Source organism: Carassius gibelio, chromosome A19 (assembly GCF_023724105.1).
Source record: "Carassius gibelio isolate Cgi1373 ecotype wild population from Czech Republic chromosome A19, carGib1.2-hapl.c, whole genome shotgun sequence".
Classification (NCBI taxonomy): domain Eukaryota; kingdom Metazoa; phylum Chordata; class Actinopteri; order Cypriniformes; family Cyprinidae; genus Carassius; species Carassius gibelio.
In genome coordinates, this window is record NC_068389.1 from 18,392,598 (window position 1) to 18,411,549 (window position 18,952).

Here is an 18,952-nt window from a genome sequence, read left to right on the forward strand (position 1 = left end):
CATTGCTACCGATATAAGACAGCCATTATGTACAGGTCATTGTTTTACATTTCACTTTTTTTCATAGTTTGGCTGGTCCTGCGACTTATAGTCAGGTGCGACTTATTTATCAAAATTTATTTGAAATGAACCTAGAGAAATGAACCAAGAGAAAACATTACCGTCTACAGCCACCAGAGGGCGCTCTATGCTGCCAGAGATGCTGCTCAGTCTCCTGTAGTCTACACTGAGCAGCATAGAGTACCTTTTCGCAGCTGTAGACCGTAATGTTTTCTCTTGGTTCTTGGTTCTAAATAAATGCGACTTATAGTCCAGTGCGACTTATACATGTTTTTTTTTCCTCATCGTGACATATTTTTGGACTGATGCGACTTATACTCAGGTGCGACTTATACTCCGAAAAATACAGTATCTAGAGTTATTTTTGTTGTACAAAAAAAGAAGAATCAAAGAATCAAATTACTAATCCTAAGACAAATTCGATAGAGATACAAATTAAATAAACTTGTTTGTCAAATACAGTAGGTTTATTTGAAACGTATACTTTATTTAACATTATTTGTTGTTTAGTTAACATTCATGACACAGACGGGTATTTAATTAGGCTGCTGTCCCTTTAAGAATGCATGGATGTAATAAACTGACACATATCCAGTTTTCGACAACCTGTTTACCTTCACTTTACCTTCCCTTTGTATTTGACAATTCAGGCATAAAGACAACTAACTGATCACGGCCTGTCTGAGAGAACTGGGATCATATGTGTGCACGCAAGAAAAAACAGCGGTTCTGGTTTGTCATTCGGCGTGATTCTACCCAGCCCGCCTTCACTAACTGCAAGTTAATTGATAACGGACTGTGAACGAATGGTAGTTTTGTTCTATAACTCTCTTGGCTACCTTTGATTAGGCTGTTCTTGCGTGACAGAAAACTACTACTACTGTTAAAAGTGAAACATTAAAAATGAAAGTGAAGTGAAGTGACATTCAGCCAAGTATGGTGACCCATACTCAGAATTTGTGCTCTGCATTTAACCCATCCGAAATGCACACACACAGAGCAGTGAACACACACACACACACTGTGAGCACACACCCGGAGCAGTGGGCAGCCATTTATGCTGCAGCGCCCGGGGAGCAGTTGGGGGTTCGATGCCTTGCTCAGGGGCACCTAAGTCGTAGTATTGAAGGTGGAGAGAGAGCTGTTCATGCACTATCCCCACCCACAATTCCGTCCGGCCCGAGACTAGAACTCACAACCCTTCAATTGGGAGTCCAACCCTCTAACCATTAGGCCACGACTTCCCTTAATGAAAAGAAATAGTGAAAAGAATAGTGTGATATCTATGAATACAGTGATTTAAGAAAGAGGTAATAATATCTCTTGTATGAGCTATTTTAATGACATAATCCACCAGGCCAGATTAAGCAGAGCACTGATTCCTCACAAAGTGTATCGGTCATAATTTCCTTCACTGAGGTGTGCAGTGCAATCTAAATTCTGAGGGTACAGGGCACAACGCCAGCTGCATCCATCACTCATGAATCCAGCGCCATGGGAAGAGGTCTTTCCGTTGGATTTGAGTGTTTAGTCCACTATCCAAAGTTCAGGTAAAGTATATGTTCCAGTTTTTGGTTTTGTTTTGTCTCTAAGCATTGAGGACCACAATGGCTCTGTTATTGTGTCTGCAGCTCTCTAACCACTTCAATTAGTCTGGCCAGGCTTTTGAGCTGCAGAGGGTCTCTGCACATACTGACTTCATTAAAACCCACGATCACACAGACCAACACACACACACACACACACACACACAAACAACTTAAGCCTTACATAGATCCCACCCCAGCAGTAGTATGAAAGGAATGGAGAAGCAATTGAAAACTCTTCAGCGTCATGGACACTGCTGCTCCATAATAAGAGAAACCCAAAAACAAGGATGGATGGCCAGTGTTGGAAACAGGTCAGTGAAATGCGGTCAATACATCCCACACCTGTTGGTCGTGTACATACACTCATTAAATCATTTGTACAATTTATTGTACAGACAACATTTTTTCCTTTATTTTATTATTATAAAAAATGTTTAATATAAAAAAACAACTGTGTGCATTTATTATTATTTTATACAAATTATATAATTAAACAAAATATTACATAGAAATATAAAAATATAATTATATTTGCAATACAATTAACATAATCAACCATTATTATTACTATTATTATCATTGTTATATTTTAATATAAGCTGTATAATTATAATTATTTTTCAATGGTTTTTTTTAGCAATACATTTATGTTATTTATTTATTTATTTGTCTGTCTATCTGTTTGCTTGCTTTGTTTGTGTAATGAAGCCAGTGAAAAAATTAGCAGAGCAAGAAAAAAAGAAATCTGGCAGCAGCGGTAAAGAAATCCTGTTGAGCCTGGTCACATGGCTTAAAAACTGAAAAAGAAATTCAGATATTTCTGAAAAGACTTAGAAAGAGTGGACAGGCATTGAAACATTGCTTACCCTTAAGAGTGACTGAGACTCTTCCTTGGAGCTCTTGCCGTCGGTAGAACTTGGGTACTGCTGCCCGGCTTTCTCTGCACCGCTAGTTGGTGTCCCTGGCAGGTAGCCTTTAGCATCTGCGCTGAGGCTGAAGATCAGTCCTGATGAGTCTCTAAGCATGGTCGCCCCCTTCTGCTGCTGGTCTTTTACCCCAGCTACCACAGCATTCAGTAGACCCAGTGTGGCCTGGGGGAACGGGGCTGGGCTTCCCCTAAGAATCTCCCCTGCACGTTCTTTGGGCACCCACACCAGGCTCTGCGCATGTTGTTCCCCACCTCGGACTCCACTGCCAGTCACAGGTCCCAGCGCTTCAACCCAGCCTTTCTCCTTCTCATCCTGGGCCTCACTCTTCACGACCTCTGAGCCGGGAAGCGGCTCGGCTCTGCTGCCCACTGTGGGCACCAGACTATAGAGTTTCAGATCACCTTTGCTCTCCTCTTTGATGCGGAGGGTTGAGGGAGCAGAGCAGCCGTTGGCAGGAGCAGAGGCTGGATCCGCAGAGTCCTGGCAGTGGGCGGAGTTAAAGTGGTCCAGCAGCGCCGTGGTGTCCGTGGCAGTGAAACTACAATGCCGACAACGACAGCAGCCATGAACTCTCCTGCAAAGAGTATAAGAGATGGTCTCAACAATCATGATCTATATCATTCTTCGTGAATAAAACAGTCGTTTCGCATACTACTATGCTATTTGGCCCACAGAGAGCCATCTACGAGACAAAAGACTAATTCACATCCTGAATATGTGTACTTTCTCCTTATCTGACGACTCTGTCCCCCTGAGCTTGGTCTGAATCCCTGTAATGCTGTGTAATTACAGTTTAGTCAGCTATTTTCGTCTGCATAATGGCTCTTTGTTCTATTCCAAATAAAGGAAACAAAGAGCTGCTCCAAACTCTCCGCAAAGGAAAGCTAAATGAACAGTCTGCTATCCTTTAGGTAAATTATTGTGACATTCTTTACAGAAACACCAGTGATTTTATATAAGCTTGTACTTCCTGTTTGAAATTGACCACTGTCAGAGAAGTATGGGGAAATGTACTCCACCCACAAAAAACTATGTTTATTTTGCATGCATCAGTAGATGTGCTTGGACAATGGCCTTTCGTTGATGGGTTTGGCTGTAAGTGCTAACTGTACCACAATGGAGGATTTTCACTGAATGAGATGTGTAGAAAGTCCTTAGTGTTGAACGTTCAAGGTCAAATCAAGTTATTAATACCCTTTGCCAAGATCATTTATAAATGAAATAATAATAACAATAATAATAATAATAACAATTCATATGATATTGTATAGTAAGTTATACAACAATTTCTTAAATCTAAGAAGCGTTTCAAGAGTGCTGTTATCTAGTGAGTCCAACAGAACCATGACATTTCACTGGGAACTGGAAATGGAAAGATTTAGTGCAGTTCTCCGGCTTCTTTTGGAATTATTCTGGGGAACAAAATCATATTTATAAAAAAAAAAAAAACACTGCCATTTATGTTACTTTGTAATAGCTTCTTGATTATAGAACCACTGTACAAATACACACTGTGCTTCAGTAATACTCCTTAATATAAAATATGACTTGCCCAATAAAACTAAATACAAATTACTTTAGACATGGGACTGAAACTACGTGCACCTAGGAGGAAATATTATAAACGGTTCAAAAGTTTTTAGTTTTTTGTTGTTGTTGTTTATTTAGCAGGTACACCTTTGATTGATCGAAAACAGTAAAGGCAGTTACAGTACATCCATTTGTTACAAAAGCTTTTTTTTCTTTTTTTTTTTTTTTTAAATAAATGTTGTTTTCGTAAATTTGTATTCATCATAGAATCCTGACAAAAACACAAAAATATAAAGCAAAACAACATAAAATAGGATGTGACTGACAATGTAAACTTTCACAAACACAGAATTCTACAAGTGTGTTCGTGTACTTGTGTATAGAAATCTGGCTAAATGTAATACATGTGGCATCTAGATGTTTTGCTCTCTTTCTTCTACTTTTATCCATCCCAGTCAAACACAGAGTGCATTCTTTGGGCAACGAAAGCTGTCTGGTGTTACCACAAATGCCCACTAGAGCCCTATCCTTCAAGCTGAATATCAGTGTAAGATTTTTTTTATATTGTGGAAAAAAACAAATAAACACAAATATTTCTGATATCTGTTACCCAGTAAACAGCCTCTCACAATCTGACACTATATCGAACGAGGATGGATAAAAAGCAAGAGAAGAAGAAAGAGAGCAAAACAGCTAGATGCCATGTCTGCCCCTCTAAGCACCAAAGGAGGGACGGAGTGGTAAAAGTGCTTTTCATCATTGCTGCTGCCTGACTTTCCCAGCATGCAGTTCTGTAATTTGCTCCCCTTAGGTACACGAAGGCAGGGGCAGATCAAACATTGGTGCACTCCAGCGACCGGTGAGGTGTGAGAAAGCCTACAATCCATTGCATGTAGCCCTGATTACAGACAACACAATGTTTAGATCTCAGGAGGAAAAAAACATTAGATACACACATCCAAATATTACTTTGCAAAGTCCAAAAAACAACATAACTGCGCGTTTTGTTTGCTATATTTTAGGTAAAAGTCATTTAAAGAAAAACATCTACACATCTGAAGGCCATTTAAACTTCTGTGAAGTTGTTTTATGAGGACCAGTTACCGTAAGCGACAGACACACAGATTCATTCAGTTATCATTAATCAGTACCAGACAAAACTAGCTTTCCCCACCACCACCGACCAAGACTCAAGTGTTTTCCAACAAAGTATGGGCTGCTTCCAAAACAAATCGTATTCTTTGGTCACTGACACGGAGCATAAATACGTGTGTCAAACCCTGCAACCCAGAACTGATTGTTTTCTGGCAGGAGTTCTGTTAACGGTGACGTTTTTACATGGAGTACTTGATGTGAAACTTCTATTCTAACACGCAAAGCCTTCATGGACTTAATCATACAGGTTCATATCTTACATTGAGAGTCCCATTATTTGCACAAATGTAATGTTATATTTTCTAAAACATCTAAATGACACTTTTCTAAATCAGCAGTAAATGTTTTAATGTTTAAACTTCAGTAGAGTTCAGTTCACAACATCACATATACAGTATATGTGACAGTAATATATGTGTCAAATTAATCCTGATCTTTTTAACCTTCTATTCATGAAAGAATCCCGAGAGGGGGGGGGGGGGGGATATGAAGTTTTCCAAAATTTATTAGAATATTTCTTCCAAAATCAGCATATTATAATTATTTTTGAATGATCATGTGACATTAAAGACTTGACTTATGGCTGCTAAAAATTCAACTTTGCCATATTAAAAACATAACAATAAACTGCATTTTAAAATGTACTGAAACGGATAAAACAAAGTTATTTTTTTAATTTTACTACTATTTGTTTTCTTTGCAAGTCTGTTTAATGATGAAATTAATATATTTCTCCTTAAATGTCAAGATAAATGTAAAGATAACATGAATTAACCTAAAAAGCAAGCATCAACAAAAACAATTCCCCTTGTGTAACCTTCATTTAAATAAACTAAGTAAATAATGAAACCTGATTTCTGAAAACATCTGCTAATGTCTATCACAAGTACAGTGCATTACACCAATATTTATGATAGTTTCATCAAATAAGTTTTCATTAAAATGCTGACAGGTTGTCACATTTCCTGTGATGTAAAAAACAACAACAACACATTAAGACCCAAAACGAAACAAAGTGTTAATCCCAGCTGGATCTGCTTGATAATGAGGTACAAATGTTTTAATGATCTCCTTGATTTAACCTGATTTACAATAGTGATCTTATAATTATTTTGTATAATTTAAGCTGTCGGGTCAGATCCTGTGGGAAATGTCAGTCTTCCGTCATTTGTCGGAATTTGCCTGATTACGTCACAATGGGAGGTGTGTTAATAGTTCTGACAGCTCACAACCATAACTAATGAGCAGCATAATTAACACAATGAATAGTTCAAAAAGTTAATAACTCAAAACCCAAAAATCCTTTACAAGCATGAAGGAAATAGACAGAGCCTGTAACACAACTCATCAACTGGCATTTCAGAGACGATGACAACTTCATGGTGATGGTTCGATGACTTCAAAGGATTTAAATCAGCCTAGACATGGCATTTTCTTGCTGCCTTTTCTCCTTGATTCACAACTCTAAAAAGCAGGTAGCAAAAGCAGGTTACTTCATTTGACTGGGTCACAAGAAAGAGCTAAAACGGTAGCAGGGAGTTTGTCTTTCCACCCATCTCATACTGAGGCAGAGCGGTAATAACTGTATAAAGGCTCAGCATTCAGCACAGCCAGCAAATGTCATGTTATCATTCAAAACTGCATGAGCGCAAGTTTGTGAGATTATGTACCGAACAAAATTTAATGCTGCCTACCACCTACACTATAATTTCCTCGACACTTTCGATTTAATTGTAATCACAGGTTATATGTGATCTTTTTCCAGTTTCATTTTTGAAAGCATCAAAACAACATTATCAATTTAAGGGGGAAATACTTGAAAACATGAAAAAATAGATGAGAACCTATATCGATGTCAATAACGGCACTGAGTGGCAGTAATTTGCGCTTGTGAAAATGAAGCCCTTTAGCTATGCACCAACACACCCGCTCAATACTACCATTTTACAGGACGCGGAGCAGAGCAAAGGCGTAACTGACACCATCCCCATGACATTACACAGGAAATGGAAAAAATGGGTACAGCACAGCCTGCTGCTTACCTGACTGGGTGACAGAAAAATCACAGTAAAGGGGTTGAAATGCAAGCTCATCAGCTCATTCGGTCCCCAACAGAAAATAAGGAGCCCTTATTACCAAAGAAATAAAAAAGAAATATATTCTTCAAAACACTGTGCAATAAATGAGGTACACACGTGAAGACTTATTCAGTAAACTGACACTGCTTAGAAGTAAAACAAAGGTGCTTGCACACTAGAGTTACACATCAAACATATTCATTTCAACGGTTATTATAACTGCACTGAAATTTATCAGTCTCTTTCCACCCTCAAAATGGATATCATTCTGAAATTGTAGGAAAAAATACTTTTTAGTTTCAGTCTTATTAGCATTTCACTGATGGCACAATATGCCTGCTTCAATATCTATGTCATGTACATAATGTAAACAAGCTACAACACAAACACGTCAGCAGTGTGGACGCACCTTAATGTGAACAAAAATGATGCCAAAGCAGCAATATTCAAATTCAAAGCGCTGAATAAAACAACAACGTTGAAATAGTGCTGTACTAACAGTAATACAATGAGCAGTAGACAACTTTTAAAAAGGGATCACATCCATATAATTATTTAAGTAACATAAAAAGAAACCTTAAAAAAAAAAAGACAAATCAAAATGCATCTTAACGAGTAAAAGAGAGGCATATATGGTACTAGCAACCAAATATGTCAAATCTGTCTGGCTGAAATATCAACTTTTGACTTTACTACGATTGGTTTAATTTATCATCTGTGAACATCACAAACTTAACAGCATGCCAAGGTCAATTACACCAATTTAATTACTAAAACTTCATTTCGGTTTTCAGCTAAATGAAAACGACTTCATATAACTACTTGTGTGTACATTTGTCACCACTTGCAGAATCAATAAGAAGTATATAATGTGTTCACTGTAGCTGAAGGACTGCGACTCAGCCAATGGCATACGTTTGAGGGTGGGACTACCTGTTTATCCAAGCAATGCATTTAAAAGATGTGCAGACATTGCACGCTTCATCTTTCTGAGTGACTCCCACAATGTCTGAAACCAGCATGTCCAGAATCCAATGCAGTATATTCTCGCAGTTTCAGCTCCTGCACGTAAAAGGTCTCCCGATTCGGAATTGGAGGGCAGTGTGATATATTGAGTGTGCAGTGGATCGGGTGGGCACACGGTGTGGGAGGCTACGGCATCGATATCAGGTTCGTGTTCGTGGTGGGTGGGTGGCTGTTTAGAGACGAGACGGCAGGATTCTGCTCATAAATCTACACTATAGCGAAGTATTCAGGAGAGACGTATACGCATGCTGGAAATATTATGTAGCAGTGATTCCTCAGACCACACAATCGTTTGCACGCACACACACACAGAGGTCAAGAAAGCTTCAACACAATGAAATGGGATACCATGACACAGATGTTCATACAATAACACAGAGGACACAATGCAAAAAACATACACGCAGTAGCCTAGACTATAAAATCTAGTGTACTTCAAGTGTATACAGTATTCTCATACTGCTCGTGAGGCTAGTGAGCAATATATATGTCTCTGTGTGTCTGTGTGTGTGTGTATGTGTGTGTGTGTTTTAGGGAAAAATGGTTTAAAAACAAAATATGACACGCAATTCTCAATCACACACACACACACACACTCGGACTGAGCAGAGAAGCAGGAGCTCTCCGGGGAGGCCATACAGGTCTGATTTTGGCTCTCTCCTTGCCTGTTCCAGGCTGTGGGCTCGGAATACAAACAGTGCCTTATTCAGAAAGGCCGCACACACAGGATGAAAACACTCTGCTCCACGTCCACCTGAAACAACCAGCCCCGGGCAGCTTGAGCATGATGGACGTCACTCAAGGCTCAAATGCACAAAAACCTTCACACATGTTCCTTAGGGGACAGGTGGGTTTATAAGGTCTTAAAATTCAGTCTTTCCTGACATGAGTGCCAACTTGACAAATGATTCCTTCGCCAAGATCTTTGACAAATCAGATTAGATGAATGATCATTTAACAAAATGTGAAGGTGTGCAATTACAGAAAAAGTTGAAATAGTAGGAAAACTGTACCTGTTATGCAGTTATGTATGACTTATTTGTCCTACAACAATGTATGTGTGCTCTTATGCATGTAGAATCGATTCCTATTCAAAACAGGTTATATATATATATATAGAAACCAAATTTATCTTTCACAACATTCATTTCCACTGACTTCTAGAATAGCTCAAATTGAACTTGTGTCCGGTGCTTAAAAAAAAAGTATATACTTATATATATGAATATTTATATTTATATATTTATTGATAAATGTGATTTAGTTTACTGTTCTCCATCACACTTATGACCCTATGACTTCCCTATGACCCTATTTGTTTTGTATAATATTACAACTGTAATCTCATGTTTTGAAATCTTTAAGGGTTTTATTATTATTATTTTATATATTTGTTTGCTTTTTTTTGTTTTTCAAATGGTACTAAAACCCCATCATAGTTTAGGAAACATAATCATTAAATGGAATTGGTACCAGAATTGTTAAAACACATTTTAATAAATACTGATTAAACAAAAAAAAAGAAAAAAAAAGATTCAATATTTAAGATTTTAAATTGTGTATATATATTTTTTTTTTATAAAATACTTAAATACACATAAATGCATTAATACCAAATATATTGTACATGCATGATACTGCCAATTTGTATTACAGTTTTGTTATTGGGTTCATTTTTTTTTTAATGTAAACATCAGTAGTATCAGTAGTAAAACTGCTCAGAAGTTCCTGCACATAATATGGCACAATATGCTGTAAAATCAAACATATGCGGCATTGAGGTGGTTTGGTGTATTTACACAACACTTATATTAGATTTAGAAAAGTGCATTTTCTGTTCTCTTTCTACTGTGCCAAACTCAAGCGGACATATGGATTTCAGTGGTGCAGTAAACTCATTTTTATCAATAAATTCAAACCAGCACATGTAGACATGCCTGTAAACTCTGGCAGAAAATGGAGAGTAATTGAGATCTTATGTTAAGGTAAAGCAGAGCCATACTAATCTGCGCTGTACATACCACACAGCTGGTGAAAAAAAAGAATATAGAAAGGTAATAATAGTTCCAAAATGTACACACTTAACAGACATATGCATGCGCGCGCGCACACACGCAAACAAACACCGAAGTGCGCACATTTACATCTACGCACCTGGTCTCAAGACAAGCTAAATGAAATCCAATGACTGCTGCAGGAAAAGTTATTCCCTTACATTTAACATTTTCCGTTTATTCAGCTGTGTCGGTCGCTTCAAGTTAAGTGCAAAAAAAAAAGGAAAACCTGTTACCTATCAGTATGAAAGCAAAACCGCCATCACAGAAACAAATGTGTAACACAGACTTGCAGGCTATGATCAACAGCAGCTTTCACTATCCAGTGCTATGCCTTTTGCTACAATAATAAAATATTGAAATATTAAATATACATAATATCATTAATCTTTCATCTTTTTATTTTTACATTTTTCATTTTCATTTTAAAGTTTTAGTAACTTTGTCAGTGTTAGTAGTTTATAATTTTTTTTTTTTTTTTTTTTTGTTTTGGTTAAGATTTAGTTAGTACTTTAAATTAAAGCAAAAACAAAAGAGAGGAATTAGTTGAAATAAGTAAACAAATTATGGACCTTTATAATACTTCTATAAATAAAACATAATAAAAAAATTATTAAAAAAAAAAAACAGTTTAATACAAGCTTGCTGGATCTGTCCAATGGTCATTTTCTACAATATATTAACTTTATTTTATTTATAATATATAAAAATGTATAATAAATCATAAAATAACTATTTTTTTATAATTAATGAACAGAGTTAAAACGATGCAATCTTATGCTAAATAATAAAATTTTATCTATTTATTTTAAATAAACAGTCCTCCCTTAAGACCCCTAGATATAGTTCAGGTCTCTCCATAAACTGAATTTACCTCTAACCAACAAGCAGTGTAATTTGAGGTATCATTCATGTTCACAGCACAGACGATACAGATACGAGTCACATATATCACATATAGTTTTGAAAACAAAAACGATAACAATAAACCCAGTAAGGATGCTCAAAAAAAAAGTTGATTTATTATGTGATTTTACCTGTAGTGACGAAAGATCTCCTCCTCCACTTCAGTGAAGAAATGGCACTTAGTGCAGGTGTACTCTCCGGGATGGTCCCGCCCTGGCCCTGCATCCCCTGATCCCTCCTCCTCAGGTTTGACTTCCAGGGAGGTGTTTGAGGTGTGGGTGCTGTCATAGTGCAAGAGAAGCAAGTCAATATCAGTCGAGGTGAACGGGCACTGGTCACACTGATGGGTGACGGACGCTCGGGGAGCTGGCGGGGATGGGGTAGTGGTCCCTCCAGCTGTTAGCTGCAGCAGAAGTAGAGCACAGTGCGAACAGGAGCTCTTACGGCAAGCAAAGGGATAGGAAATCTCCCCCAGGTGCTTCTCAGGAGTGCAGAGCCCACGGGGACAGAAGGGGCAATGTTTGATGGTGCACTTGTGAATGCTGTGAGCCCGTTGGTAGTGATGCAAAAGAGGAGCCACGACGATGACATCCGGACCGTGAGTCATGGAGTAACGGAAGTCACAGAACTGACAGTTGTAACTGGTTACTACCGTTTCTGGGTCGCTCGCTGCTCCAGTCTTCTCATTTTTCCATAAGTGGGAGTCTCCGTCATGGGTCTTTCTGTCCCTTTCCTCTGGACTTCCCTCTCTAATGGCCGCCTGACCGTGTCTCTTCTCATAGTGATCCAGAAGCTTAGAAGCACTGGTAGCTTCGCAACTAAAACTGCAATACTTGCACCAGTAATACGCTGCAGGGGGGTCACCTCCAGTGCGGCTAGGGGAGTCTGAACCCCTGATTGGTACGGAGTACCCAGCCACAGTGTCATCTTCGGCCCTCACCGCCACCCGATCGGTCCACTTCCCTTGCTCGTCTGCCTCAATGCGTGGAAAGCAGTTCCCCTTCCGTTCAGTTGAGGACTTCTCCTCGAGATTGGAAGAAGGTGGACTCTTCATCTTGTTGGGGTGGGTGGCCAGGAAGTGCTGCTCTAGGTCTACAGAGGAGCTTCCTATGTAAGTGAAGTTGCAGAACTTGCAGCGGAAGTACTTGGTGTTGCCCTGACAGTCCTGCGTCTTTCTCCCGATTCCGATGAAGGTGCCGGCCAACGTTACCTGCAAGATCAGGGAAGTTGGGGGGGGGGGGGGGGGGGTGACAAAGAAAGAAAATGAGATAAAGGGAAAGATCAATCACCCATGAGTTACAGAGAATTACAGAGAAATAGAAGTCTGATATAAGAGTTGAAGAGTAAAGCCACCATGCATGTAGCCACAAAATGGATCTTTTCTGATTAATAATATCCATGTGTAACTTTAGTTCTGATATTCTGAAATTCAATTGTGGATTAAAATAAAATTATAGGACATAATATATTTAAAATGCATGTCAGTCACTAAATTAACTAACAAAAATATTTCTGAAATCAGTGTAACTGGATGTATAGACAGATCTATGACTTAAGTTCTTTGCACACCGAGTCCGAAATTTTCACGTGTTTTTCAGTTTTTTGGTATTCACCATCGTTTCCTATCAAAATGCATGCTTCGGATGCGAAAACGCAGAAATTCGAACGGATCCTAATTTTTTTTTTTGACTGATGAAAGTTTCGGAGGCAGTGTGTAAACATGATAGAAAAAGTGAGGTCAAAAATTTCAGACAAATATTTTGAACTCACTGTGCAAAGACCTTTAAGATGCAAAAGATGTCTGGTCATACAAGAGTATGGAATATTTAGCTGGCAGTTACAAAAGAAAGTGTGAGTGGGAGGTCTTGAGCTTCATACGCAGTGTGGGGAATTCAACGTCACGCTCCAGACAAAAAACTCAAATAATGTCACAGAACAGACAGACCCTTCCCCCTAAGCAGCCCCTGAGTTGTATGTTGAAGCAATGATTAAATAAACACCCACTGCTTGGTGTAATCTGTGCTCGTTTACAATTCTTACACATGCATATGACAGATACAAAACAGTTACATCAGTTATTTAGTAATAATTAAAGTAATTATATCTGGCTGGTAAACCGGGCTAAATCACTCCTACACTGACTAAAGCTAAATGCTTCCAAACTTGGCTCATTTAGTAAAAACCGAACTTACATATGCCGCTTAAATTGTAAACATGACATTGTTGAAGTGAGAGTGAAACCGTGCTGAAAGTTAGGCAGATAAATGACTATGACATCTGTTCATTACCCATCATTTAAAATAAATCGACTCCAGTGTTTTCACTGGCTCCCCTCACCAGCGTCCCTATGCTCTTTTGTCCCCCCTTTTTTCATTGGGAAAATGCGAAATCACAGTCGTCGATATTACTGCATGGAAAATTCCACTGGGAACGAATTCTGAATAGACTCATTATTTAAACTTTTCCCTAAGAATTTATACGGTATTACGACAATTTGTAGACAGGCTGATGTCGAATTGAAAAAGATTGAGGCCGGTGTTATTAGAAGAAAAAAAAAACAGGTACTCTAAGCTGCACTGTGTGTTTGCTTGAATGAGTACATGCACATGTGCAAAGCAGGCAACTGCTCATAATGCTCCTTTTAAACATGATACACTGAGGCAAGTGCTACGATAAATCAGCCAGAAGTCACAGAACAAAGCCAAATACTGTGTGCCAGCATGATCCAGACTAATCTCTTTCACATTTTTTTTGTTTGTCTTTATAAATCAGAAATCACCAAGGTGATATGACAAATGACGCTTGCATTTCAGTTGGAACGGAGTAGCATGATTGCTTATTCATGAAGTTATTTTATACCACACACAAACAAATACCGACTCTATGAGGGCTAGTCAAAATTTCAGAATTAATGCAGCCAATGTGGGAGTTTCTGCGTGTGCATGACTTTGCATGCATCATGCACGGTTACCATCCATCTAGTGGTTAAGTCTGTGACAAATTTTAAGTTTCACAGTTGCATGTGCATGCATCATTTTTAAGCCTTAATGACCCATTGGTCTGGCTACTGCTCCAAAACTATAAGGCCGTCTTGCTTCTTACATAGGAAGCTGCCTTCTAAGGCTGCATCTTCCCTGGGCCCTCATATGTCACTGATTTGGAACACTATACATAGGAAGCAACTAAGTGTACCATCAAATTGCATTTCACAGGCAAAGCAGACAGGAGGGTTAATTTGATTACAATAGAGGTTACAGGAAGAATGAAGCAAAACTCTAATATGCATAAACACACATGTTGGTAAGACTAATGTTTCTGAAAAAAGTATCTTACACTCAACAAGGCTACATTTACTTAATAATACAGTAAAACAAATATTTTGAAATCCTTATCCTTTTAATAATATTTTTTTTCTGTTTTAATATTTATTTAAAATATAATTTATTCCTGAATAAATTTAAAGCTGAATAGCTTTCAGTACAATTACTCCAATCTTCTGTGTCACATGATCCTTTAGAATTCATTCTAATGTGCTGATTTGGTGCAAGATAAACATTTATTTGTATTATAAACGTTGAAAACAGTGCTGGTTAGTACTTTTGTTTACAGGATTTTAACAATGTTTTAACATTATAAATGTTTTTACTCAATTTGCTGTACAGAACAAAAATCCAACCCCAAACATTTGAGGAGTACTTTAAATTTTAGTTTTTTTTTTTTTTTTTTACTATTCTGTTTTTTTGTGTATTTTTTATATTTATTAGTATTTCTATTATGTATTATAGTATTGAATAGATATGTATATCTAGAAACAATATTTCTCCTTTCATCTGCTTTGTGGTTACCTGTATGTCATAGGTGCCATTGAGTACGGAGGATCTGGGTGACTTTGCTTCCGCCGCTGAGCCGCTCTGAGCTGACTGGCCGAGGAGGTGCGCTGAGTCTTTGGCCTGTGTTTGGGCTGTGAACTGCACCATGTTATGTAGTGCCAGAATCTTATTGTCCAGCTCCGCGTCCTGCCGTGTCCGGTTGTGCAAGCCCAAGTGGTACTTACGAAAATGTTTGATCAGGTCCGTGGGGTCGTTGCCATAATAACCATACCCACAGATGTTGCACTTAAAGTCTTGTAGTTTAGGTGAGGTGGGTGGAGGTGCTCCCGTCTCAGCTCCCAGAGGGCTAGGGGCGTCCTCCGCTCCCCCAATGGGCCTCTGTGGTTGAAGTGTAACCGGAGGGACTATAGAGCCTTCGACAGCCACACCATGAGTGCTGTCAGAACCCAGCAATGCTAGTGGGCTGTGTGTGGCATCCCTCTCTTCTCCGTTACTGGTGCAGCCCTGTACGATGACACCGCCTGACCGGGTGCTAGGTTTTAGATGGTTCCGGTCATCTTCACAGTCTCCTCTCTCACCTGGGTCAGAGTTCATTGGGGAGGCGGTAGAGTCCAGCGGTTCTGTATCAGTACTCTCGCGGCTAGAGTAGGACGCTGTCAGGTTGTGGCTGGAGTTATGCAAGTCAGGCCTGTCAGGTTTGATGGGGCCAGGGGAGGATGGTTCCTCCTGCTCTTCGCCCACAGCCCTGTCGGGCTCTGAAGCCTGGCTCCCCGCGTTCCCGCTCTCTGGGCCTGTGGCCTCGGCCGCCACCGCCTCACCCTCCTCTTCTTCACCGCCGAAGCTTCTCAAAGGGGGATTCTTTTTTCGTACCATATCTGTAACCCAGCAAAAGAGAAGACCAATGTTAGAGACACGCCATTCCTCAAGAAACTTGCTCAATGTGTGAAAATTTTTTTTGAGCCAATGGTGCCTATTCTGCTCTCTATAAAAGCATTTCGATTGTTCTTTGCTTTTTGAAAATCAGAGATGGAATGCCCTAGAAACAGTTCTGCTCTTCCAGCTCAATCCATAAACAGCAATGAGGTTCTAATATTGGTGACTATGTCGGCGCCGGCCTTTGTTGATGATGTTTTAATGAATAAAATCTGTGCACTTATGTCACTGATGTGGCTTAGGGATACACATTTTAATCAGTTACCAAAATCAAAGATGATAGGGGATAGAGAGAAAAAAAATGTGGAATTTATAAAGTGTTTCATAGCAAAAAAAATTCCAGCAGAACTCAATGAAGTGATGCATGTTTGTTCATAGCAGGCAAATCACACTATTAACTAGACTTTCCTTTGGCACAAACTGCACAGAAGTGAATTTCTATGAAAGGGTTAGCATAGCGCTCAGTTTAACATCATTTTGCGTTTGCAGGATGGTGTGCGTGTTGGCCAGTTTCAATTTAGGGCAATTACAGTTTCTCATGATTTAACAAACAGACAGTCGAGAGCAATTTCATCATTTAGTCTGTGATGCAAATGGATATTAAATAAAGCAATTCATGCTTTACAGAGGGGCCACACCTTAACCATAACTAAGTTAATAAAAGCCTTGAAAATCGAATCACAGATATAAGCACACCCAGTCATATCACTCACAGCATCTCAAACACTCTAACCATCCACACTCTGCTAATCTCAGGCTTCACAGCACCTAACACACCACGGCGGTGCGCTATCCATTTGAGATTGACACTGTGTCATATAACTACTTTTGAAGAAATGTATTCAAATAACTGATGTCTCTAGTGAGTGTGACTGACTGGTAGAAGAGATGCAACTAATGGCTGATGTCAGCACTTGAAAGCCTACATCCTTAATCTGTCATAAAACATCCAAAACTAACTATCATTACTGTATCATAAAAAGAAATATAATCCATAATATAGCACTAGATGCAAAAATCTATAAATGCAAAATAAATAAATACAAATGATATATGCTTCTAGATTCTGCATTTGTATTTTGTTTAATTGGCTATATATCTTATCGGAATTAAACATTTATTGGAATTAATTTGTGCCGCCTCTATTCAGTCCATGGAAAGTTAACAAAAAGTCTGTGCAAACACATTTTTATTAGATATATTTGTTCAGTTGAAATCTTACATGATCTCATTATTAGACTTCTGAGGGAAGTAAATTCAATGTAATTGACTTTTCTTTAATTCCAAATATTCTTCCTTAAAAGTACTAAACATATTGTTAACTGAAACAAGAATCGGAAAGAAGAACCAGAACCAGAATTATAAAAACTTACACTTTACATCCCTCATAAATGTTTATTTTTATTTTTTATGCTGTGCTCTAAAATGTTTAATCTGCTAAATATTACTCTTGTGTAAAGCTGGTGAATAAACATGCCCAGAAGCCACTGCAATAACAGATTTGTGAGGAATTCTTCTGAGTCTGGGATTTTCAATGATTCAGTCAAATCAGTTCACAATTCAAGTCAGTTCAGATCTAAACAATTTGATCCCGGTTTCTGTCTAATATAGTGTGCCTCAAGATAACTTGATAAGTTGAAATTTGCATTGCATATTAGGCTACAGAACTTATTTAGAGAGCTATTGATTTACTGAACTAAACACTTTCCCATTTTCAATTTCCTTTCACCTTCTCTCAGTTTCTGATTATAAAAGTACAGGTCTTGCTATCATGGATTGAAAACCAACATAGAAGAGGAAAAAAAAGGAATGGAGTGGGAGGATGAGAAATTTTTTAATACCGGCTATAGTGCACAATTACATTAAAACTTGCAGGGGAAGCAGTGAGACATTACCATTCCACTCCGCCATCAGAAACCGAATAATCTGCTTTTATAGCTCCCAGGCATTTGCTGCGTTCCTGTACCAGTCAATTCAAATCACTAGTTCACCATCCACCCCCACCTCCTTTTCTTTTCCTATATTAAACTGCTCCTCTTGCGTTATTGTGCCTGCTCAAGAACTTACTTAATAAAGTATAATATGCTTTCTGAAAAGGACAGGACAATCAATTTTCTTAATTAAAAAAAGTAAGGAGGGGGTGAATGGATCGACAGTGGCCTCTGCCTGCATACAGAGCAGAAGATGGAGCAGGGCTGTCCCTCGAGCGCTCTATGACACTTAAGCTAATGCAATCTAATGACAGGAGTCAGAGCTCAATCATAGGAAAGCATTTCTACAACTAGGTTACAAACTGATGGTTCTGACACCGTGTTAACCAAGTGTTAGCCTACTTAGTGAAGAATTCCAGGGCGTCTTGGAGAAGCGAATAAAGAAAACGCTTTCAAATGCTTTCATCAGCCACATGATTTAAAGCTATACATTATGTTTTGAAATTTGTTTTTCTTTTTCTTTTTTCGACAGGCGTTTGATCACTGTCATTGTGACACGGTGATGGAAAACCTCTGTGTGATTTAATCACAAAAGAAAAAAAAAAAAATATATATATATACATATATTATAAATATATATATAATTTATAGCCCCCTCCCACCCAAATCTAAATAATTCAGTAAATAAAAAAATTGTCACAATACAAAAAAATTAGAACATTTAAAATACAAATATAAATGACTATACCTGTAATGCACTAATATAATGTCACTTTCTTTACCAATGTATTCAACTTCCAGCATCTGCAGGCACTTACAGGCACTACAGACACTTAAGAACTCAACTCAAATCATTCGTATCTGACGGATGTTTCACAACATCACAATGAACCCTAAATTAACAACATATGAAATGTGGATTGCTGAGTGG

General features: G+C 38.4%; 1 protein-coding gene across 6 annotated transcripts in view; it reads right to left on the reverse strand.

Annotated features, from left to right (window-relative positions):
- LOC127935195 (zinc finger transcription factor Trps1-like) overlaps positions 1 to 18,952 on the reverse strand; it is a 102,791-nt gene that overhangs the window by 56,127 nt on the left and 27,712 nt on the right. For all 6 annotated transcript variants that reach the window (XM_052532855.1, XM_052532858.1, XM_052532856.1 and 3 more), the window contains exons 3-5: positions 15,173 to 16,032; positions 11,459 to 12,537; positions 2,516 to 3,152 (exon numbers count right to left, since the gene is read on the reverse strand). In XM_052532855.1, the coding sequence (XP_052388815.1) occupies positions 2,516 to 3,152; positions 11,459 to 12,537; positions 15,173 to 16,032 (2,576 nt within the window). The remainder of the gene's footprint in view (positions 1 to 2,515; positions 3,153 to 11,458; positions 12,538 to 15,172; positions 16,033 to 18,952) is intronic.